Source organism: Maylandia zebra, linkage group LG12 (assembly GCF_041146795.1).
Source record: "Maylandia zebra isolate NMK-2024a linkage group LG12, Mzebra_GT3a, whole genome shotgun sequence".
Classification (NCBI taxonomy): domain Eukaryota; kingdom Metazoa; phylum Chordata; class Actinopteri; order Cichliformes; family Cichlidae; genus Maylandia; species Maylandia zebra.
In genome coordinates, this window is record NC_135178.1 from 35,482,681 (window position 1) to 35,506,486 (window position 23,806).

Here is a 23,806-nt window from a genome sequence, read left to right on the forward strand (position 1 = left end):
GGGCGCACTGACAGAGGCGAGGCTGCCGGACACTGGCGCCACCGGGCCCTCTGACCACCACCAGTAGGCAACGGGTGAAGAGTCTTGCCCAAGGACACAACGACCGAGACCGTCCAAGCCGGGGCTCGAACCGGCAACCTTCCAATTACAAGGCGAACTCCCAACTCTTGAGCCACAATCGCCCTAATTATCTTATTATTGTTACAGCTATGGCTACACACCCATTAAAAATGAACAGTTTCTTTACATATGCAGATCAGTATGATGATTTTCTGCTCTTAACTGCTAAAATCCGACCAACAATATGATACGATTTACTGGTTTTAATGAGATTTTATTTTTACAAAGGTTTCTTCTTGGATTTGGAGTTTTCACTCACTGCCTTATTCTGTGTATCCCATGGAGTAAATCCATGTTTTCTAAATGCATTGCAGTATTCAGGTCATTTACTGCAGGTTTTGCATGCAGTCGATATCCTGAATGGTGCAGATCATGCAACTCCAGATGCTTTCATTGAGTCTGTCAAAGATAAACAGCAACCGTGTCACACAGCACATGAATGCAGCTCTCTAACCAAGGTTGATAGTCCATTCCATCCATCCATCCATTCGCTTCCGCTTATCCTTTTCAGGGTCGCGGGGGGCGCTGGAGTCTATCCCAGCTGTCTTGGGACACCCTGGACAGTCGCAGGACTAACACATAGACAAATACATGGGTAATTTAGAGTTTCCAATTAACCTATCCCCACTAACTCCATGTCTTTGGACTGTGGGAGGAAGCTGGAGTACCCGGGGAGAAACCATGCAAACTCCACAAAGAAAGACCCTGGTGGAATTGATCTCAGGCCCTTCTTGCTGTGAGGCAACAGTGCTAACCATCGTGCTGCACGTGGGCATGATGAGCAGGGTTGATAGTGTCAGCTATAATTTAACTTTAATAATTTAAATAATAATCTAAATGCTGAAGATTTAAAATACGTCCCAAACCAATAGATCATCTTTTATTTAAAGGACCCAAATAGTCTGGGGATGTGCTTGTTAAGGCTTCAGAAACACAGAATATTCCCCTTCAACACTAAAGTTGTACCTTTTGAAACATGTTGGTTGAAGCAGTAAGACTGATTGCTCAGGAAATACATATTTCTCCCTAGTGACCAGATATTGCCAGGGGGTTGCCAATCTGTCTCTAAGCCTGGGTCACTGAGGCGTGTAGGTCAGATCATATAATAACTTTTAAATCACAAGGTAGTCCCACCCTGCTTTATCATGTTTTTTGGACAGTAATCGGAACCATATTTTATAAAATAAACTGATACGCTCATCAGGAAAATGTTTACTGAGAGTTTTGATTAAAGCAGCCAACTTCCTTACATCCATAATTGCCTTTGCAACCAGAGAAGTCACCTTGGCCATCAGAAAGAGAAGAAAGCGTAAGATTCACTTTTCTCTAAGCTACGCCCAGCTTTGATTACAACCTGTTCTTGCTAATGTGGGCTCATAATGTCACATCTGCATACAAGCATGATTTCTTCTGGCTGAAAAAAGAAGAAAGCCAAAAACAAGATGGTAACAGCCAAAATACTAAAAACGAGGCTTCACAATCCAGTGGCTGACATCACCGCTCTGTCTATTTTTTATATATAGACCAAAATTACAATTACAGCAAGATATACCATTTTCATTATTCATTCTCAATATGACTTTTCTTCCTACTGTGTTTATATCTATTTCATTTCATGTTGTTTCAGCTTCTGCACTTGCAATGTTACAGTTTCCCCAGAGGGAATCAGTTCCTCTTCAACTCTTGTCACCTTTTTCATTTTTCCAAGCGCTTCCTCTCGGGAGCAGAAGAAAGAGCAGCAGTAGTTGAGTGAGCCTCAACATTGTGAAACTTCAACAATTGCCCCATCTGTACCTGGCTATCTGGCGGCTCTAATCCACAGCACAATCAAGCCAAGACAGATGGCACTGGTACCGCGGGGAATTCACCCGGCATTGTGTGCACAGGAATGTGACGCAAATTGAAATGTGAAAATTATTCAGAGTAACAGTTGCAGTTTGTCACATCATGAGCCAAAGTCAATTCAGCTTCCTGCAACAGTGACCACACTCCAAAATATCTGCATACCGTCACACAGGCACTTCTCACCTGTCCTGGTGTTCTCAATAAAACCATATTTAGGAGGGCTGACAAGCCAAATCAGCAGGTCCTTCGGGGGCGTGTCCACATCTGACACTGTGATGTCATTGGTAGACAGCTGCACGCGACCGCCTTCCTCGACCTAGACATGGATAATAAGCAAAAATAAATTATTTAATTGGGAGATCCTAGTTTTCTCACTTGAATCTAAAGTATAGTTAATACAATATAGTCTGTTTAATATTTTAATCATATTATATATTTAAAGCTCTGAGAAAACTCAGAGTGGGCTCATAAAAAAAATCAGAATCTCAACTCCAGAAAAACAAATCCCCTTTCTGCATTTGAACATGATTAAAAACTCACAAAAACTGGAAATTCAAATCTTTACAAGACCCTTGAAGGATGAGTAGACAGTAGATGTTAAATTATTTAGTGCTCCGTGAGGCTTTTCCTCTTTTCTACCTTTATTGTATTCTTTTAATTTACCCAGAAACAAGACAAGCTGTGAACCCACAGAAGAGGTCCCACTTTGAGATGTATTGGCTGACCCAGAAAATTTCTCCCCACACAGCCATGAAATAAATAGATCCAAGAACGAGACATTTCTTGGGGCGAGATTTGACTTCGTATCCTTGATGAAGGGTGGAATTTGTGGAGGGACATCATATCCCAGGTACAGCCTGCAGATGCAAAGCTCTTTCTCTTATTGTATTGTTATCTTGCAGTGAAAGACAGGAAGTGCACATTTCTTTAGTGTAACACAATGAGACTGACAGATGTCCACACACATACACAGGGGAGAATGTGTTAAATATAAAAGCATGCTGATGCCATATTCTGCTGCATTTGTATTAGCCCCTGGACTGTGACAGTGCATACCTTTACCCTTATCCATGAGCCTGTAGTTTGTGGACTTGAATGTCCAGTTAGCTCAGCAGGACAGAACAAAGCAAGCAGAAGTAGAGGAGTACGTATCTGTTATTCCCACTCACAGAGGACAATACTCAAACATCATGGTACGTAGATGCCATTTGCTACATGTTGATGAAGGAAATCCAGCAGACATAAACGCAACTTTCAATTTAGAGCTATTTTTTAAACAAAGACCCTCAAGCGATCTGATGGAGTTCATGTGACAGGAGTCCCTCGCTTCTTTTGTCTCAAATATAAAACAGGTACATTAAATATGATTCGATGCTGTACTTAAGATGTTCTTCTGACTAAAGGTAAATATTGTTTTAGCTGGCCTGCTGTGTGCAGCTCCGTTAAGTGTGTAAGATTCTTACTTGCACATTTGTATGCAGGACATAGCGTGTGCGTACCTTGATGCTGCTGCGGACAGTGACCAACGGTGGCTGTCTTGGTGCGGAGGTGATGGTGATGGTGCATATCTGGTTGTCAAGGCGATTGTTGTCTCCATCATAAACAACAAAGTGGAAGATATCAGTCACTGGCTGACTTCCCGTCTCTATTGAAGTGATGTACCTGCAGATGGAAAACCCGTTTTAATCACAGTTTCTGTTTTCTTCATTTATCCTTCCATTTTCTTATCCAGGTCTGGGTTGCACAGATGCACCAACTTCCTTCTCTCTAGCCTTTAGCTGAGAGACACATGGCCAGATTTACTAATGGTTTACTAATGAGGCAAAAAGCCTTCGCCTCTAGTTCTTCTGGAGGACACGGAGGTGTTTCCAGACAAGCCAAGAGACAAAATCTCTCTTCTGAGCCTCAACTAGGAGGCTTCAATGAGGCATCCTGGTCAGATGCTGAATTCAACTTGCTCCTTTCATTGTGGAGTACCAGCACTGCAACTCTGAGCTCTTCTTGAATTACTAATCTCCCCATCCTACTGCCCTAAGGCTGAGCCCAGACGCCTTTTAGAGGAAGATCATTTCCACCACCTGTATCTGAAACTGCAGCCATTTGGTCACAATACACAGCTCCACCTCATAGATGAGGACAGGAATAAAGATTAGACCATAAATCTTTTTTTTAAATACATATACATATATATACACACACATATATATATATGTATATATATATATATATATATATAAAAACACCCAGCACGCCCCTGCGGGCGGTTTATCCTTCAAGCTCGGGTCCTCTACCAGAGGCCTGGGAGCTTGAGGGTCCTGCGCAGTATCTTAGCTGTTCCCAGGACTGCGCTCTTCTGGACAGAGATCTCCGATGTTGTTGTTCCCGATGTGTGTGTGTGTGTGTGTGTGTGTATATATATATATATATATATATATATATATATGATGAACAGTTGAGCTAATACAAGGGAAAAAAAGACCTGAAGCCAAACAAAGAAACAAAAGTCTTATTTTTCCATTCCCATGATAATCAAAGGAAGTCTAGAAGAAAAGCCTCCCTCAGAGAATCACTCAAATGCAAATGCTGCTAGACTTTAAATCAAAATCTCTGACATTTACAAAAATTCTTGAAAAAGGTTTCTTAATCTTTAAAGTGTGTGTTTAATAATGATTTTGTCTGATACAATAATTCTCTTTTAATGGGTACATAATTATCTGTTTATGTGTTAAGTCGTGGATTGATAGAGGACTTGGCACAGATTCGCTTTAGCCCTCTCACAGTGATACAGCTGCTAATCTCTGCAGAGCACTAATAAAACTGAAAGCCATGCCAGTGTAATCTCCTCTAATCCCATTCAATTCTTTTAAAACAATTCCCAGCTCTTGTTTGTAAGAGCCAGCACCAAAGAGACAAAACTAATACAGCCGGTTTGACGTTCGCCCCCAGAGATCGGCCCGTGCCGCAGCTAATCAGGGGCTGCGTTATGGAAATGAAATAGCTAGTACGTGAATATTTATGCTTCATTTTAGTGCCTCTCATAGGGGCCTTACTACCACTTGCAGGTACAATCAGAGCTAAGTTAATTGGCTTTGCTAATGCCAACAGGCTGATTCATTGAACGCAACGGGAGAAAGACTATTGAATAACTTCCAGTTAATACGTTTGTTTTCTTACCGGGTTTTGGTTAATGTCTGTGGAGCTCTCATTTCATGAGAAGAAACATTAGGATTAAAGGAAAGCAAAATGGATCTGCAAGCTGTTACAGCGTCTTCTGCAGCTTGAAGCTGACAGGGAAAGTGATTCCCGCTGACTCGAGCTGCAATCAGAGAAATTGATCGTGAGTACGACTGCAGACTGAAGAACCCGAGACGGTGTTTTATTGCACAGAGTGGCCTCGACACCAGGCTATTCCTTTACAGCTGCCTCTTTATTAGAGGCTTAAAAAACCTCCTCCTCTCACCTAAAAACCAAAAGGGTATAAGCTTTTTCTTTATTTCTTTAAATTTTTTCTACCCCCAACCCGTCAATTTTCTACTGCTTATCCAGCTTAGCAGTCCAACGAGTGATGCAGATGCCTCACTGTCCAATGCCACCACCTCCAGCACTTCCAGGGCGACACCAAAATGTTCCCAACTGGCAGAAAGACTTTTTCTCCCCAGCATGTCCTGTGTCTGCCCCATGCTTGCCTTCTGGTTGAACCCATAACACCTCAACATCTAAGTAAGTCCGAACCCAAGTGGCTCAGAGCTGCACGGTGCTCTGAGCCACTGCTTGTTCGAGAATGTGAATCCTGCCTGAAAACCAGTCTAAGCATCTATTCATTATTTTTATTGTTGTCATTTTTGCTTTCTTTTTTTAAAATATGTTTTTCTTTAATTTCATTTATGTTTATCATGTGTGCTTGTGTATACTAGATGAACAGATATTACCTCACTCCATGTTGTTTTCAATGTGCCACATTTAAAAAAAAAACTGACTCAACCCAATAAAAATAGATGAAACCAGAGCAGGCCTGCAGGTGAAGGTGATAAGACCTCAGCTTTTACATATAACTACTCCTAGTTACTCAAACGCTGTCGCCGTGAGGCAGCCGTTAATAAAAATATTAACATTTTTTGTAGACTCCCATCGAGCTTTGTGAATCTTTATCGCATTTTCACTGACTGCTTCTGGGGACAACCGAGGGTTTTTGAAAGTCATTTTTAGTTCAAGTGCAGATGTTATACTGATATTACAGTTTTGTAAGTCTCTGAAGAAACATTTAAACCTTCACAGAAAGCCGTAATTAAACACCCGTGTCTTTGAGGTGGGGTAAAGTGCTTCACAGGTCACATAAAAACACACCATTGCAACATTTACTAAATGCTGTCCTCGTTGTCTGGAGGATTTTAAACGTCTTAACTAGTCCCACCGAGTAGCTGTTGCTACCCATACCTGATCCTGTGCTTATTGATGTCCTCCATTGTGAAGGAGGAGTACTCCCTCAGCTCCTGGTGCTCCTGCTGGGACTGGCTCCTGGTCAGGATGCCGTACATTGGCACCGACACCAGCTGGAGTCGAATCTGGTCATCTGGAGATGAGTCATCCTGAGGGACCAAACAGACTTTAGTGATACTGTACTTAAAATGAAAACAGCAAGTCTCACCTACAACTCTTCATTCACAAAATTATTCTGTGCTGTAAAATTTCCCTCATGTCACACACATAGGATACAATGTATAAAACATTGCCTATCTTCCTCCGGTCACCCCCGGCCCTTGGATGGTGTTCCGCATCCATCCTCTGCTTATCCAATTCAGGGTACCTGGGAGGTTGGAGCGTTCCCTTCACCAATCTTTTACAGGGCTATCACATAAAGATAGACAACTATTCACACATGCTGGTAATTTAGAATCACTACCTGCTGTGATCTAACCCCATGCATGTCATTGGACGAGGAAGTTGGAGTACCTGGAGAGAACCCATACAGACATGGGTTCTCTCTAATATATCCAGGTTTGGTTTTGGGATTGGTAATTTTTTGGTAGCCTGCTAAAGAAAACTAACCTTACCTATACTGTAGGCGTCAACAAGAACTTGGCTCTGTTTATTAAATAAGGGTCACCCAGTCACATCAAAGCTGACTTAGCTTTAAAGGAAGACGGAGTTTACAGCTTGTTTCAGTCAGTGGATCGACTAACAGTCAGGTACATCTCAGGCCCCTGAAGATTCATATCTATATCACACATTATAAAATCATCGGGTTGTCCATCAGCATGTAGCTTTATAAAGGCTTCATATTTTAATTTCACAACAATATCATCTCATTTATTTCCACAAAACTGGGATGTTATGAGATAAATGATATAAGGCCTTCATGTTGCCTGGCAACCACTTAGCAATGAACTAAAGTGACATTTGTATAGTACAGCAAAACCTCAGCCTTGCAAGAGAGACACACAAATTGGCTGATTGTTTTTAAACTAAGAAAAACACATAAGTGTATTCTTTATTTATATATACAACAACACTCACCTATATTTTTTATTTTTCTCTATGCAACCACATCAAACCATACTGTAGCACAGGCATGTACTAGCAAGATAAATGAAGATGATTTTAAACTGTGAACGATGCAAAGTTTCTCCAATGGAGTCCAAAATAAAAATATGGAGCTGAAAATAAGCTGAATATGTCTCTCCATCATTGAGTGCATATGCCTGTCTATTCTAGGGCTGATATAGGGATGGACAGCTGGACTTTGAAAGATAGCACCAGGCCACAGAAGCAGCAAACAGGCCCGGAAAGGCCCTAAAATCATCTATTCGAACCATAGCTCGTGCAATATGCATTTGCTGGCTCATGTCTCACAGAACTGCGAGCATAGTTTCGAGTGCGTGCAATCAGCTCCGACTGCCGAGCCCAAACCAGGACGCGACACAGCCTGGGGACAGCCCATTATCAGATCCTACTGTGGATTTTCATGCATGTTTGGTGTGTTCCCTGCTGCTTGGATTTTTTAAAATCCTTTTTTAGTCATGCTTTGTGTTTCGCTTCTTTTCCACTTTCCTGCATCACCATATGTATTCTTCTCCTTTTTCTTCTTCTTCTTCTGTACACCATGTCTTTCTTTTTAATATTATATCTTTCTGAACCTGCCTGCACAACCTCTCTTTTCCACACAAGACCCCATGACACTTGCGTAATACATAAACCAAAGCTCAGCGTAATTCAAACACTAAACACTCTCACTGGCACGCAGCTCTCCTAACTCACCGTGTAAGCCAGGTGTGAGCGTCTGATGACAGTGCTGCTTTTCTCGCCCACTTCCAGCGAGAGCGTGGCGATGGGGTCCTGCTGTGGCCCGCTGCCTCCAGCGCCTAGAACCACCACCTGCACTACTGTGGCAGCCATGGAGATACCGTCGCTAACTGAGAAGGTGATGGCATCATCTTGGGTGGAGAGCCCGGAGTGGTGGTAGAGCAGGACATTGCGGGTGACGTCGCTGAAAGTGAAGGTGTCACCTGAAAAGACGGAGGAAATGTGGATGTTACAACTGTAGTTTCATGTGTTGATTTTAGTCCGCCTGCTTTTCTGTTACCTTTCCACCAGAGACGCGGTTATACAAGCAGGGAAAAAGAAGACGTGAGGACAAAAAAAACTGACAATAACTAAATTTTTGAGGCCATAAAAATATTCTTTCTTCTTAAGCGGGCGGCCAAGCTTCTGTTTCACATTAACTTTAAAGCTGGTGTGCAGTTCAACTCAAGCTGAGACTAAAGTAAAAATGACACGAGCCCTACGAGCCAGCCTCATGTGACTATGCAGTGTTAAAATCTATTAGCTGAACATCAAATGATGTGATAATTTAAACTAAAACTAAAATCAGACAAATAAATGTCCATCCTGTTCCTCTGGTCCCAGCAGTGTCAGTGTGTTGTACTTTACCATTAGTCATGCGAATCTTTGTGTTGCCGTCAGTCTTTATCAGCTCTCCATGGACGGGAGCTTCTACCACCTCGAACTCCAGCTCATCTGGAGCCGTGTCAACGTCGCTCACGGCCAGCTGCTGACCGCCTGCATGCGCCACAGAAATGGAGAAGAGTTAGAAGCATGAACAGCCGGCCCTCAACAAGTTCTCTTCTTAAATAGTTTTTGTACGAGCCTGTTTTTGCGTTTATATAATCTTACCGATGGCAGCTTGTCCTCTGAGGCTGACCTCCAGCAGAGGGTCCAGAACCTGAAACACCGGCGGCTGCTGGTGGTTTGTCAGCAGCAGGACGGCAAAGTCCAGCTCAGGCGTGTTGTGCTCGCCATCTGACACTGAAGCACACGCATGCAAGAAGGAGGAGAAGAAGAATATCATTAAAGCAACCACACAGATCATACATGACACAGAGGAAACACACAGACACAAATTAGTCCAAAAACAAACGCACACCTCTAACACATCACCGCTAATGAGCTTCCCAGCTTCTTTTACTTCACAAAGAAATCTTTTTAAGGAAATTTAACAACCTAAAAGTCAAGATTATAAAAATAAAGCACATCATAGAGGCTGAAGTTATTAATTAATTTTAAAAAAACAGAATCAAGCCAAAAAAGGTGTTAGAGTGTAAACTCTACTTAATGGGGCCACTTGTCGCTTTGCATTAACACATGATTTAAAATTGAAACAGCAACAAGACAACTGTCAATTTTGTCACCTGGACATAAATGAGAGGGGGAAAAACAGCTTTATATAAAAATATATTATGATTTTATTATTTTGCTGCTCTTTTGTTTTACCTTATAACAATCTTCAATAATCTGAATTAAAAAGACAAAATTCCCGAGAGTTTTCACCACTGTGTGACTCTGATGGTGTAGCTCTTAACACATTTAATTGGCAAGTAAAAGGTTGCTGGTTTGATTCCAGCTGGAGACACAAATACCCTTCGGGTTTGTGTCAGCAAGGGTAAAACTTGAGTGGCAACAGAGAAATTTTCTCTCTTCCACACATTTCTGATCATTTTAAACTCAAATTTTCTTCCTTCAGACTGAAACGTTTAGGCTTTAGATGAGTGCTGTCGTGAAAGTAAGTGAAGGGCCGCAATTGAAACGACAGTCCCACAATAGTGCTGAATTATGCTGAAGCATACATTATTATCAAGATACAAGGGGACAATTTTCTCTACCCACAGTAAGAACCAATTCATTTAGAAGCACAGGTTTGTACAGGGCTACGGAGGCATTTCAATGAAGATACAAATAAAACTACAAAACCTTTAAAACAACATTTATTTGCTGTAACTTTTAACCACAGGTAGAAATTCTTAGAATGAAGTCGCGCTTTTGTCTTTGCTGCAGTAATGATGGATCGTGGTTGAACAGGGTGAGCACTAACCATCAGTGCTTACCCTGATACGAGGCACACTCTGTGCTATTAGGAGCTGTTTTTGTTGTCTGCATTTAAAAGCTGAACCAACATTATCATTTTAAATCATTTATTATTATAGTTCATGGTTGCATCAATGAATGAAGAAAAAATAAATGAGCACAGACACAAAGTACACGGTTAAACTGATAAACATGAATGAAGTCATCAATCTGATTCAGATTAATCCAATAATGACTGTTTATGAAGTGTTTTATGTACAGTTATTAATTTTAATGATGAATAAACTTTGATCACTTAGAGTAATTGGAATAACTGAGAGGGTGATTTCTCTGAAACACCATAAAATCGTGACACTTGATGAAAACTTATTCACACAGCTCAGCTGACTGAGAGCTGCAATATTTATAGTTTATCATAGTAAGAGTTTGTTTGCACTTACAGTGTAAGTAGAGTGACCTTTGTTTGAACTGAGTTAAACTGCAATACAGACTTATTACAATCATTTGTCTGTCAGATTCAATACAATAAAACTGGTGTTATTGCTTTTTGGAGGGCTGTTTAGTTGCTTAGCTGTTAGCTGTGCTGTAATTCACTGTAAATTAGTCTAAACTCACAAGTGGACTTCAGTGTTGTGTGTCTGTTAAGCAATTTCCTGTTTTATTTTGGAAGTCTTAGTCTGATCACACTGTTGTCTTTACTTCCTTTATGACTCTTATTTATTTATTCTATATATTTGCAGCATCTCTGTGCTCGCTGATGCATCATCTTTCCTTCTTGTTTAGCCAAGTCTTCCAGCACTCCTGTTTTTAGTTATATTCCTCTGAGGTCACACTTGAGCTTCTCGTGTACGACCTTTCCTGGATTTTTCCCAGGAATTTTCCTTTGTTTACTCCTTGCAGATCTGTTTGGCTCGCTACCGTTCACATGTATGACCGGTGCCTGTTTTTGCACTTGTTTTAGGTATTGCTGCTTTCTTTCTCAGCCTCCAGGTCTCCTGTCATTAAAGTTAAACACCAGAACAGAAACAGCGCAGTGAGTGAAAGTTCGACTTAATGTCTCAGTTTGAGAGCTGATGAATAATTTGGAACGGATTAAAGCCAGAAAACTGCCACCGTGTTTTTGTATTAAAAAATATTTAAAGAGGAAAGCAGCAAATGCATGCAATTAACAAAAGCTGATTACTAATGAAAGGTGTGCTTGTAACTAATCAGTTAACTGGCTAGTCTGCTGATTACATAATGAAGAAGACAAGAGGTATGAACCTGATAAAAAAATTTAAATGCTCAAAATTAAATATAAAAACAATATCTGAGCGCGTACAGCAGCTGTTCAGGTAAATGTAATTTATCTTCTGCGCTGCAGATCAGCAACAGTGTCCTGATAACTGCAGCTGAGCTTTGGGTAAAGGTCATTTTTTCTCTTTTAGGGACCTATAGAAGTCACTTAAGACTGAACTGGAGCAGAGGCTGAAAGCACTGTGTGCTCCCGAGGACCGACACTAAAGTGAAAAACACTTTGGTGACACCTGTAAACACAGACTGCTGTTGGGGTGGAGTTAGAGAGTGATGGCACGCTTCCAAATGTTCAGTAAGCCTTGTTTTTATCTTAAGGTTCAAGGTCAAAGTTCGAAAACAGAGAATCATAAAGGATCTGACGACTTCAGTTGAAGTGGATCAGTGTACTAATGGCAAAGGAGCGAAAAAGGAGAAGAGGATGGAGAGAAGCACTGGGTGTGAAAAGAGGAGAGATTAGAGAGGTGATGAACTTAAAAGCTGAGAGAAAGATGAATAGAACAGGAAAAACATAAGAGGTGAGGAAAAATCCAAGGGGAGGAACATTTATGGGGAAGACAAAAACCAGGAGAGGGGAAACAGGAAACAGGAGTAGGAGAGGAGCAAAACAGAGAGGTGAAATTCAGAGAGAAGAATCTAAAATGTACGGTGGAAAAGAGGGAAAAGGAGAACTTTAGGACTGAAAAGGGAAAGCGATATAATTAAGAAAGGAACTGAAATAAAAGTGGAAATGAGAGAGAAACGAATAAAAGGAGACACAGGGGGAGAGAGAAGAAGGATAGGTGGAGAAAAGTTGAAGGAGGTGAAGAAGGGAAGATAAAAAAGAAGGAATTGATAGCAGAGGGGAGAAGACGGGAGGAGAAAATGGAGTGTGGAGGAGGAGGTGAGGATTGAGAGATTTACAATGAAAAAGATGAGAAAGGAGAGGACTGGGTGAGGAGGAGACAAACTGCCTCTCTTTTGTCTTCTTCCTCCTCTTACTTTTTAAATTCAGCGAGATGAAGTATTTACCTGTGAAATAAACGCTCAGCGACTCCGGCAGGCCTGTTGGGGTTAAAAACAGAAAGGAGTTACAGCCAGGAAGCGATAAAAGTAAAAAACAGAGGATTCATGCAGAGGTGACGGTGTTTCACTAAAGAGAAAAGCCCATACTGTATAAACTCAGAGGCAATGAGGATGATTTACTGATGCAAAGCTTCCACTGGAGCTCCATAAACCCAGATTAAGAAAATAAAAGTATGCTTTGATCTCGGATTATGGAAGATCTTTTTAAACGGAGGTCTGTGCTTCTGGAAACGTCTTAGCGTCCTCTGATAGTTTTCGAAATGCTAAAACTCTGCTCTTCCTTGTCCAACCCATCCACCTCTTCAATTACTAACCATGCAAGGCTAATTTTATTGTTAAAAGCTTTGCAAGAAAAAAGGTGATCATGAGTGGCAATAAAAGACAGAAACACTAAAGACTCAAACTTTAATAATGATTAACATGTAATACTGTAATATAAACGTTCAGTTAGGACCATTTGTTGGGACAAGCAATCAATATGTGATTGAAGTTTGAGGAGTTTAACAATTTTTACACACAGTCTCCCATTTTCAGAAGCTCAGATGTAATTAGACAAACTATTAAAGCCATGTAAGGCTTTAAAAGCTGTTAGGATATCTGTTTTTACATCTAACAGTTAGCTAGTGTAGACGAGGTCCACTCTGAGTGGGGTAAAGTCACAATTTGGTTTAAAAAGGTGTAATATAATTAGAGATTAAAATCTCAAATTAATGACCAGAAAGTGGACTGTCATGAGGGGTTTTAAAGGCATGATTTTAGCCCAGAGTGACCCTTTTATCAGAAGCATCCAGGTGAAAAGGACAGAGTTGTTTTTTAAAACAAGTCAAAAACACTCAGACTTGACACTGACTGTTTACTGATAGCACCTGTGTGACCCTCAGGCTCTGCAGTCGGCCTGATACGACGTGTGGATGCTGCTAATGGCAAATGATTATTGAACCGTGGTGCAAATGGTGTCTGTCAGTGGATAAGACTATTCAAACCCTTTGTTTTAGTTTGGGGACCGCTGGTTTAAACAAAAACAAGGACAACAATCAAAGAGGTAAAACAGTGTAATTCAGTGACAGGTCTCTGAACTAAGTACATCTGGCTGATCTGGTGCATAAAGGAGCTGGAGGTGAAGTGTGAGTAACATCTTACCGGTGAAGGAGTACTGGTAGAGCTCCTGGAGGTGTGATGGAGCCTGCGGTGGTCTGTAGATGATCTTGCCGTTATTCACATCAGCCTGAGTGAAATGTTGCACGTGTGTGTATGGCCTGTCCCGATGCTCGATGGTCCCTGGAAACAAAAAATCAGCACATGATGAGATTTTGTTTGAGCGTGTAGCAAGTGAAACAGAACAGAGAGCTGACCGGGTCACTAAAGATGCTGAGAATAAGGCTGGAAGTAAGATGTTAAAGGCCAAGCAGAAAAACAAAACGTTAATATCGGAAATAAAGAAATGCAGGATGTGAGGTCACAGGGGCTGAGCAAAGATGCTGTGACGTCCCTCTCGCCAGTTCATCTCTGCCAGCGCCTCTCAGAGGACACTGAGATGTTCCCAAGCCTGTGTTCCCGCCCCGGGGTCTCCTCCCAGCCGGACATGCCCCAAATACCTCAGATACGAGGTACCCAGGAGGTTTTTGCACATTGGAGTCTGAGGCAACATTTAAACAAGACTTTGTTAGAAGGCTGTTAGCTACCTTGTAGTAAAGGAAAGCTGCATGCCATGCTTTAATTAAAACAATAAGGATGCTAATTTCTCCCAAACAGCTCTTCCCTCTGAAAATGTTTGGTGAAATCCTTTAACTTCCAACTTTATTCTTACAGAAAACCGGAAACTTCAAACTTATTTTGACCAATATATTGTCATTTAACTAAAAAGAACTAAAACTTTCAGGGTTTTAAAAAAAAAACTAAAAATCCTGAAAAACATTCCCACAAAAACAGAAGTTTTCCTCCTCCTTCTGTTTGGCGCCGTTCAAAAAGTCTACACACAAATTTATCAGTCCATTAGCTGATGAATATGACCCATTGTAAATCGCTTTTCTCTTTCATTAGACAGAGAGCTGAAAATGATGCAGCACTCTGACAGATGGTCCAGCGATGAAATGAATGTCTGAACGGCACATTAAATTCTGCAAAAATGAAAGCAATGCTCATCCTTATACACGGAAAGACGATAATGAAATTATTTTGGAGGGCGGCGACGCTACTGAAGCAGACTTGGAAGCAGAAGGTTGGTAGTTCCCTTTCAGTCGATTCACTCGGTACAACACATAAGTATGGGATATCACGCCCTCGCGTGTCCTGGCTGAAGAAACCTTTATTCACGCCTTTACGGCAGATGACGTGTGATGACACGCGCAAGGCCCCGCCCGCACATATAGCCGCTGCCATCACCGTCATCCCTCAGTTCTTACGCTCTTCACCTCGCTGAGAACACCTCTGCTGAGTTGGGCTAGCTAGCTACTGCTAGTTAGCTCCGTTGTCTGCCAACTTGAACCTAGCTTAACTGCCCCTGTTGGTGTTAGCCTCCACCGCCCAGCTGGTGCGTAGGCTGCCCGCGGAGCGCTATTTTCAAGTTTTTCTTGTGCAGCGTTTCGCTTTGCGTTTTGGGAATGGACTCCAAACCGAAGCGAGCAAAGCAGAAATCTTCTGTTCGCCCCTGTCCTCAGGGATGTGGTTTCTCTTTGCACGACAGCGACCAGCACGATGCCTGCCCTGTCTGCCTGGGGATCGTCCACGCTAGGAGAGCGTTGACGGAGCCCGAAGCTTGTGCGTTTTGTCGCCAGCTCCGACGCTCGACCCTGGAAAGACGGGTGACGTTTGTGGAAAGAGTGCTGGGACGCTCGGCTGTCGCACGGCATGACCCTCTTCTTTCCGAGTCTGGAGCCCCGGCTTCGTCCGAGTCCGAAGACGAAAATTTTCAGGTCGATGTCCCCGTGATTAGCTGGGCTGACCACATGGAATACGTTGACGGGTTAGCCGATGACGGACCGGAACCATGCAGGAGCGCTGACGGGCTTCAGCCTGGGTTGAAGCCCGCCAGCGCTCCCCAGGAAGACGATGACGTGCTGGACATCGGCCTGGACATCCATGGTTTGTCGGAGGATGAGCAGGAGAGCTCATTGTCGACCCAATATGCCGCCGCTGCTGCGCCGGTCGGCCACGATGACACCTCTCTTTTCTCCCTGTTTCGCCGTGCCGCTGAGAAGCTGCAGGTGGACTGGCCCTCTCCTCCACCAGCTCGGAAGCCGTCGCGGTTTGCGGGTTTTTTCCTTCCACCGGAGCCCGCAACGGCCAAAAACTGCCTCCCCATGTTCCCAGACTTTCTCTGCGAGCTAACAGCGTCATGGGACAAACCTCTGTCTACCCGCGTCACTGTGCCCGGCTATGGACAGTACATGGAATTGGACGGCGCCGAGGGAGCTGGTTTAGCTAACCCACCCCCTATGGAGCCGTCTCTGGCTGCTTATCTGGCCCCGTCCCATAACCATGGTGTCGGTGGCCCCGCAACTCTGCCGTCCAAGCACTGCAGATTCTCGGCCTCGCAGCTGGAGAAGATTTATCGGGCTCAGGCCGGCACCGCTCGAGCCATGAGCTCCGTCACCATGCTCCAGACGTACCAAGCAATGTGCCTGGCGGAGCTTGGATCGCTGGTTCCGGAGGACAGCCCGCTGTCACCTCTTCTTAACGAGGTTAGAGTCACCACGGATTACATCCTCCGTGCGTCTCGCTGTGCAGCGCTCTCCCTGGGCAGAGGGATGGCTTCGACAGTGGTGGCGCAGAGGCACCTGTGGCTGACCCTCTCCGACGTCCCTGATAGAGACAGAGCTGTGTATCTGGACGCACCAGTGTCTGCGGCTGGGTTATTCGGACATTCACTTGAAGCCATTCAGGCTAGATTTGATCTGAGGAAGAAGCAGACGGAAGCTCTGCGCGACATCATCCCCAGACGCCAGCCCCAGCCCAAGCCCACTGCTAGCTCTCACAGGCCCGCCGCTCCTCTGACAGCTGGCAAGAGACCGGCGCCCACTGCTGGAGTGGGAGGGCCGCCGGCGAGAGCACGTACTCCGGCCCGAGCTCCACGCCAGTCGGCCTGGGGCAAAGGCCCTCCCCCGGGCCCCCGACGGGACCCGACGCCCAGGAGGAAGAAGCCTCAGCCCTCCTAGCTGTGATTGCGAGTGGGGAAGGGATCCGGCAGCAGGGAGACGCTGCTCTTACCCCTCTGTTGCCGCACAAGAGGTGCCGCTTAAGTTCTGTTCAGGTTGTCAGCCCCAGAAGGCGCTGCACTTCCCTATCGCGGTCTCCCAAGCACATAACCCCTGCACACGGTTCAGATGTGTTGAATGTTCAAGCGACCACATCGAGTGTTCCCGCTGTTTTTCATTGTTATGCCCCGGAAAAGGTGCACCCAACAAAATGTATAAATGTACATGTTCCCATGTTGCAATCAATAAAGAGTGTGGTTTACTCTCAAACAATCTCAAATGCTCAACCTGCAGGCGAAATGAGCCAGGTCAGGCAGGGGATGCAGTCCCCTGCAGACACACTGGGGGGCGACGGCGCCCCGCCGTCAGTGCTGCAGGCCAGCCGGCTGGCTGCTCACTTCCCTCAGTGGCGCGCTTGCGCCCCCTCTCCGTGGGTGCTGCAAACCGTTGCCATGGGTTACCGGTTGCAGTTCCGGGTCAAGCCGCCTCGTTTCCAAAGAGTCGTGAACACGATTGTCAACCCCGAGGCAGCCTTGGTACTCAGAGAGGAAATACAGGCGCTATTACAGAAGAGAGCAATACGGGTGGTCCCCGCTTCGGAGACGGACAAAGGTTGGTACAGCCGTTATTTTGTCATTCCGAAGAAAGGGGGAGGGCTTCGTCCCATCCTCGACCTGCGAGTCTTGAACACGTACCTGCGAACGTACAGGTTCAAGATGCTAACACTCAGACAGCTCCTGAGTGCAGTCGGCCCGGGAGATTGGTTTGCGACAATCGATCTAACAGATGCTTATTTTCATGTAGCTATACACCCGAAACACAGGCAGTTTCTGAGGTTTGCATTCGAGGGCGTAGCCTACGAATACCTAGTGCTGCCGTTCGGGCTGTCGCTCGCTCCCCGCACCTTTACGAAATGTGCCGAGGCAGCGCTAGCGCCCCTCAGGAAGAGGGGCATCCGCATCTTGGCCTACCTGGACGACTGGGCTCTCGTGGCTTGCTCCAGAGAACAGGCGGAGACGCAGCTGTCGCGGGTTCTGTCACACATTCAGACACTGGGGTTCTCTGTGAACTTTCAGAAGAGCTCGCTAATCCCAGGTCAACAGATCGCTTTTCTCGGTCTGGAAATATGCTCTCTTTCCAGCCGCGCACGGTTGTCAGAGCACAGAGTGGCCGCGTTTCATCGCTGCCTCGCTCAATTTCAGCTGGGACGCAGACTGCGTTTCCAGACGATATTGCGCTTGTTGGGCATGATGGCATCTATGATCGCCGTAGTGCCGCTTGGGCTGTTGAAAATGAGAGCGTTTCAACGCTGGACTCTCTCTCACCGTTTGTGTGCTTCGCGTCACCTCCGGAGGAGGCTGCCGGTAACTGCGTCTTGCATGCTAGCTCTCCGTCCTTGGAGGGAGCCCGGGCTACTGCACCAGGGCTCTCGGATTGGGAGGGTGTTGTTTCGCAAGGTGGTGTCCACAGATGCTTCCCTAAGTGGGTGGGGAGCGCTGTGCGAGGGTGCGTCAGTGAGAGGGATCTGGTCCGCGGCTCAGCGCCAGCTGCACATCAACCACTTAGAGCTGTTAGCAGTGTTCTTAGCTCTAAAGCGTTTCCGTCCAGTCCTGCAGGGCCAGCATGTCTTAGTCAGGACGGACAATTCAACAGTGGTGTCTTATATAAACAGGCAGGGAGGAACACGCTCTCTTCCCCTGTTGCAGCTGTCTCGCTCTCTGCTGTTATGGTGCAGTGTTCATTTTCTGACTCTAAGAGCCACCCATGTCCCGGGCCACCTGAACCTGGGGCCGGACCTTCTCTCCAGGGGGGGTCCTCTGGTGAGAGAATGGAGGTTACACCCTTCAATAGTGGCTCAGATTTGGGATCTATTTGGCGAGGCGCAAATAGATCTTTTTGCTTCCAGGGTGAATGCTCACTGCCCCCTGTACTTCTCCATAATCGACCACGATGCACCCTTGGGCTTGGACGCGCTAGCGCACCAATGGCCGGACGTGCTCCTGTATGCATTTCCCCCAGTGGAAATGATATCTCCAATTCTGGAGAGGGTGCGTCGGCATTCCCTCTCTCTGATCCTGGTGGCCCCTTGGTGGCCCGCGAAGTCGTGGTATGCAGAAATAATCAGCCTGCTTGCAGCAAGTCCTTGGCAGCTTCCTCTCCGCAGGGATCTCCTCTCTCAGGCGGGGGGGGAAGTGTTTCATCCGCGCCCGGATCTGTGGCACCTTCATGCTTACCTGCTGAGAGGTTAAACTTGGTTGCTAAGGGTCTGCCACCTAGTGTGGTAGCGACGATTCAGAGCGCCAGGGCCTCGTCTACTAGAGGCTTGTACGCTTACAAATGGCGAGCCTTCGAGCGATGGTGCCAGGGCCGCCACACTCTCCCATTTCAGTGCTCTATTGTGGATGTTTTGACATTCCTGCAGGAGCTGTTGGATAAAGGCCTTTCGTTTTCGACGATCAAGGTTTATTTAGCGGCTATATCTGCTTGTCATATCGGTTTTGACGGGGTGACACCAGGTGCGCATCCCCTCGCCGTGCGTTTTCTGAAAGGGGTTCGCCGGCTGAGGCCCGTGCTTAAGTCCAGTGTCCCTGCTTGGGACTTGTCTTTGGTGCTGGAGGCCCTTTGTGGCCCTCCGTTTGAACCCGTTGAGTCGGTAGATATGAAACTTCTTTCGTATAAGACCGCATTACTTCTCGCTTTGGCCTCGGCGAAGCGAGTGGGGGACCTTCATGCGCTGTCTGTGCATCCTGCCTGCACACAGTTTTCTCCTGATGGCCGCAAGGTCGTATTGCGTCCGAATGCCGCCTATCTTCCCAAGGTCATGCCTGCATCTTATAGTTCGATGGAGTTTGAGTTGCTGAGCTTTTGCTCCCCTCCTTTTGAATCTGAGGAGCAGAGGAGGGTGCATTCTCTTTGTCCGGTGCGTGCGCTACGCACCTACATTGAGCGCACTCGGGATGTGCGTTTGTGTGACCAGTTGTTTGTCTGCTTCGCTAATCCGAATAGAGGTAGAGCTCTGTCCAGACAGAGGCTGTCCCACTGGATTGTAGAAGCTATCTCGCTGGCATACAGCACCGGAGGTTTTGCGTTGCCCCACGGGGTGGGAGCTCATTCCACCAGGGGGATGGCGACCTCATGGGCTCTTTTTAGAGGGGTGCCTGTGGCTGATATTTGTGCAGCGGCTAATTGGGCGTCGCCGCACACTTTTGTGCGGTTTTATCGGTTGGACGTTACAGCCCCTTCGGTGGCTCATGCTGTCCTTTCTGCTGGGTCTACCACTCACTGAGGATGTGGTGGTCCCGTTCCGGTTCGGTGGCTGCTCTGCGGGGCGTGTATATAGGTCCCATACTTATGTGTTGTACCGAGTGAATCGACTGAAAGGGAACGAATAGTTATGTCTATAACTTCTGTTCCCTGAAGGAGAGGAACGAGGTACAACACAGGGTGGCCCCACTGAGCAGTTGGCTCGGTGAAGAGCGGCTATCGAACTGAGGGATGACGGTGATGGCAGCGGCTATATGTGCGGGCGGGGCCTTGCGCGTGTCATCACACGTCATCTGCCGTAAAGGCGTGAATAAAGGTTTCTTCAGCCAGGACACGCGAGGGCGTGATATCCCATACTTATGTGTTGTACCTCGTTCCTCTCCTTCAGGGAACAGAAGTTATAGACATAACTATTCGTTTCTGCGACTCCAAGCTGGGAAAAGCCAAACTCTTGAGCCAGTCATTACAGCTAAGTGCTCTGCAGAACATGATCCCCCTTCCTAAACTTTGTAGTCTCACTTTATTTTATTATACACTAATAAAATGTAACAAGGTGCACTTTATATGCTCTTTATTAGAATGGCCTCATAAGGCTCTTTACACATAAATTATGATCTAATACACTGCTGTTCATTCTAAAGTATACAACACTTGTGCTGTAACACACTAAATTATATCTGGATTAGCCTTTAAAATAGTGAGTTAAACACTGAGGTTGGTGGGTAACACATTCAATAAGCCTTTACACAGTTGGTTCACTTGGTGAAACTGAAATGAGGCCACTTAAACCACATCAGGTCATATGACCACAGATCCAGGTGTGATATAAATGATATGGCTGCAGTGCGAGTCTGTGTTGATGTACTGGTCCATGTACACTGCAACGCTCGCCTACTGTTGCGAGCTGGGAACAAAACCAAGACTGCTGGTAGAGATCAGAGCTGCTGCTCCACATCGAAAACAGCCAGCTGAGGTGGTTCAGGTGGTCCAGCCTCTTGGATGAGGTGCTTCAGGCAACGGAGAGATTGCATCTCTCAGCTGGCTGGATATCCCCCCGAGCAGCTAGAGGAGGTGCCTGGTGAGAGGGAGGTGCGGGCATCTCTGCTTTGACTGCTATCCCTGCAAACTGATCCGGATAATTGGCAGAAAATGGGATTGGAAGGATGCCACTATCCAAAGCTAAAACCACTCTAGGGAAAATGACTTTCTTGGAGACTAATTTGGACACATTACAAGAGAAGCGTGTCGTAACATGATGTGCATGTACTTTGTTCCTATTTTCCCCCGTTCCTCGTTATTAAACACAACATGAAATAAAGGTCAACATTTTAAAGGAATATTTTGGGTGACAAGTCTTAAAAAAACATGATCAGTTGTATATTTTAACCTACTTCTTTGATCAAACGACAAATTAACCGTGTGATAAACAAGGATGTGATGTCCTGATAGTCTCCCCAGAGTAACTTCCACTGAGCACTACGAGGTCTCAACCTGCAGGAAAGTAACGTTTTCTTCTATCAAGGTACAAATAACTCTGTAACAACCTCATGCATTATGCACCAATAATAAAATGTGACAACATTTCAACTCCTCAGCAAATATTTGATGCCTCTGCAAACAAGAAATTAACAAGAAGTAATGGCTTACTCAGAAAGAACAAGACAAGATTGTCTGCAGTGCTCTGTTATCCTCTAATACCAAAAGATGTGACTGTACTTAGCCCTCATTTTAGATAATGTAAGACTTCCAGACAAGTATAAAACTCCTGGTCTCTGTACCTATTTGCAGATCTCAGGTAAAAACTCTGAGCCTTGGTGCTTCCTCTCATGATTTGCTGTAGTTTTCTGTCCATTCTCACAGCTGCTTTACATTTTTGGTTTATTCTCATCAATACTAAATTTCATTTTTTGTGGTTTTGGTCATCACATTTCTGTTTTGCAGGCTCGTGTTTTGATTCATTGTTATTCTAGTATTCTGAGCTTTAGTGGGCCTGGATTATGAAGTTCTGCTTCATGTGTTGGGGTAGTTGTGAATTCTTCAATTTCTGCATTCTCCCCCTCAGTTAGTTCGTTTATATTTCCGTGTCTTTTTTGTTTCAGTTGGGGTCGTAGCTCTCTTCCTGTTTTATTCGGACAGCTAGTTTCCTCTTGTGTTGATTTGGGTTTTCATTTGTGTCCTGATTGTTTGTGCCTGTGTCTCATTCCCCAGCTGTGGTTATCACTAATCAGCCTTCTGTGTGCATACACAGTCCAGGCTTCCCAGTATGCTTTGCTAAGGAACCTTTTACTCTGTGTCTCTCTGTGCATTTCACGTGTGTTTGGTTATGTTTTTGCAGCCTCTGTAAATTGGCTCATTTTCTGTGACACATAATTTGGTCTAATCATGTCTAATTTTGATATGACAGCACTACCATGTGGATTATGTGTCTGACCAAAATTTGGCTGTAAGGTGTCTATCTCCAGTCGAATATGGCACAGAGCAGTTCATCTCTATTTGCATTTTTCCACAGATGTTCTGGATGCAAAGAGTTTTCCAGTTTTATAACAACCCCCCCAAAAAAACAGGAAGAAACCTTTGCCTCATTGCACCGCTCCATCCCACCAAATTGTGGATTAACAGCACCCGACTTGTGACTATTTAAGTGATAATTAATGAGAAACAGTATAACTTCTTGACACTTTAACTTCTCCCTCTCCAGCTCTGAGCTGAAAATCAAACATGAACTCAGAAACTTACCCACTGTATCTAGTTATAAGGCTCCTACCCCCTGACAGGAGTTAGATTTTAATCCTGTTAATCTTTTCCACATTATGAGGGAAAAGCTGCACGAGTGTGTGCGTGTGTGGCTGACCTTGTCCCGATGGTAGAGGTTTGGTGATACTGTAGACGAGCTTCTCGCTGGGAGTCTCAGAGTCGACGAAGGACAGCGCTGAAGGCGTTATCTCTGTCACCTGAGCCTCTAGAGCCTACACACACACACACACACACACACACACACACACATACATTAAGGTGAGAAACGAGGTAAGCTTCTATATCCTCTATTTCTAGGCAGAAATCACCAGAAAACAACCACAAACATAAGGAGTCTCTTTAGGATCGAAAGCATTTCACCAGGAAAAAAACTAAAAAAGTTGTAAGATGCAAGAAAAAAACTTTTGGCTGCTCCCTTTTCACAGTGAAACTCAGAAATGTGTCAAAACAAACCCACTAATACAGGATAATGTCACCAAAGCCACTTCACAATTACAAAAAAACCCCCAAATTATTCAGAGGAATACTTAAAAAACAAATTGTAATTGTAACTAATTGTTGTGTGACTCACAGGACAACCTGGATGTGTGTAGTCGTTTTGGTGACACTGCACTCTGTTAGTGGGAATTCTTGGACTAATTTGTAAGTTTCTTCTTATAAATTTGTGTTTTTCTCTCCTCATAAATAAAATCAATCTTAAATATTGATGTTACGTTTTTTTGGATTTGCACTTTACAGATATTCCCCACATGCTCGTCTCTATCGTCTCACACCCTGATGGAGGACGACTCCATCGTGGACTTACACCAACTCGCCACAATGAAAGCGAGTTGGTGATTTGATGTTGTGGCTGAAATAATGTGGTTGAAAAGAGCGCTGTTGGTGTTTAGAAATGATTTGTATGATTTATTGGT

General features: G+C 44.8%; 1 protein-coding gene across 2 annotated transcripts in view; it reads right to left on the reverse strand.

Moving 5' to 3' along the window:
- Positions 1–23,806, reverse strand: part of fras1 (Fraser extracellular matrix complex subunit 1) — a 308,187-nt gene that overhangs the window by 48,448 nt on the left and 235,933 nt on the right. For both annotated transcript variants that reach the window (XM_076891188.1, XM_012920358.4), the window contains exons 32-40: positions 22,990–23,104; positions 13,822–13,959; positions 12,628–12,660; positions 9,136–9,267; positions 8,893–9,021; positions 8,221–8,468; positions 6,400–6,551; positions 3,465–3,627; positions 2,149–2,281 (exon numbers count right to left, since the gene is read on the reverse strand). In XM_076891188.1, coding sequence (XP_076747303.1) covers positions 2,149–2,281; positions 3,465–3,627; positions 6,400–6,551; positions 8,221–8,468; positions 8,893–9,021; positions 9,136–9,267; positions 12,628–12,660; positions 13,822–13,959; positions 22,990–23,104 — 1,243 coding nt within the window. The remainder of the gene's footprint in view (positions 1–2,148; positions 2,282–3,464; positions 3,628–6,399; positions 6,552–8,220; positions 8,469–8,892; positions 9,022–9,135; positions 9,268–12,627; positions 12,661–13,821; positions 13,960–22,989; positions 23,105–23,806) is intronic.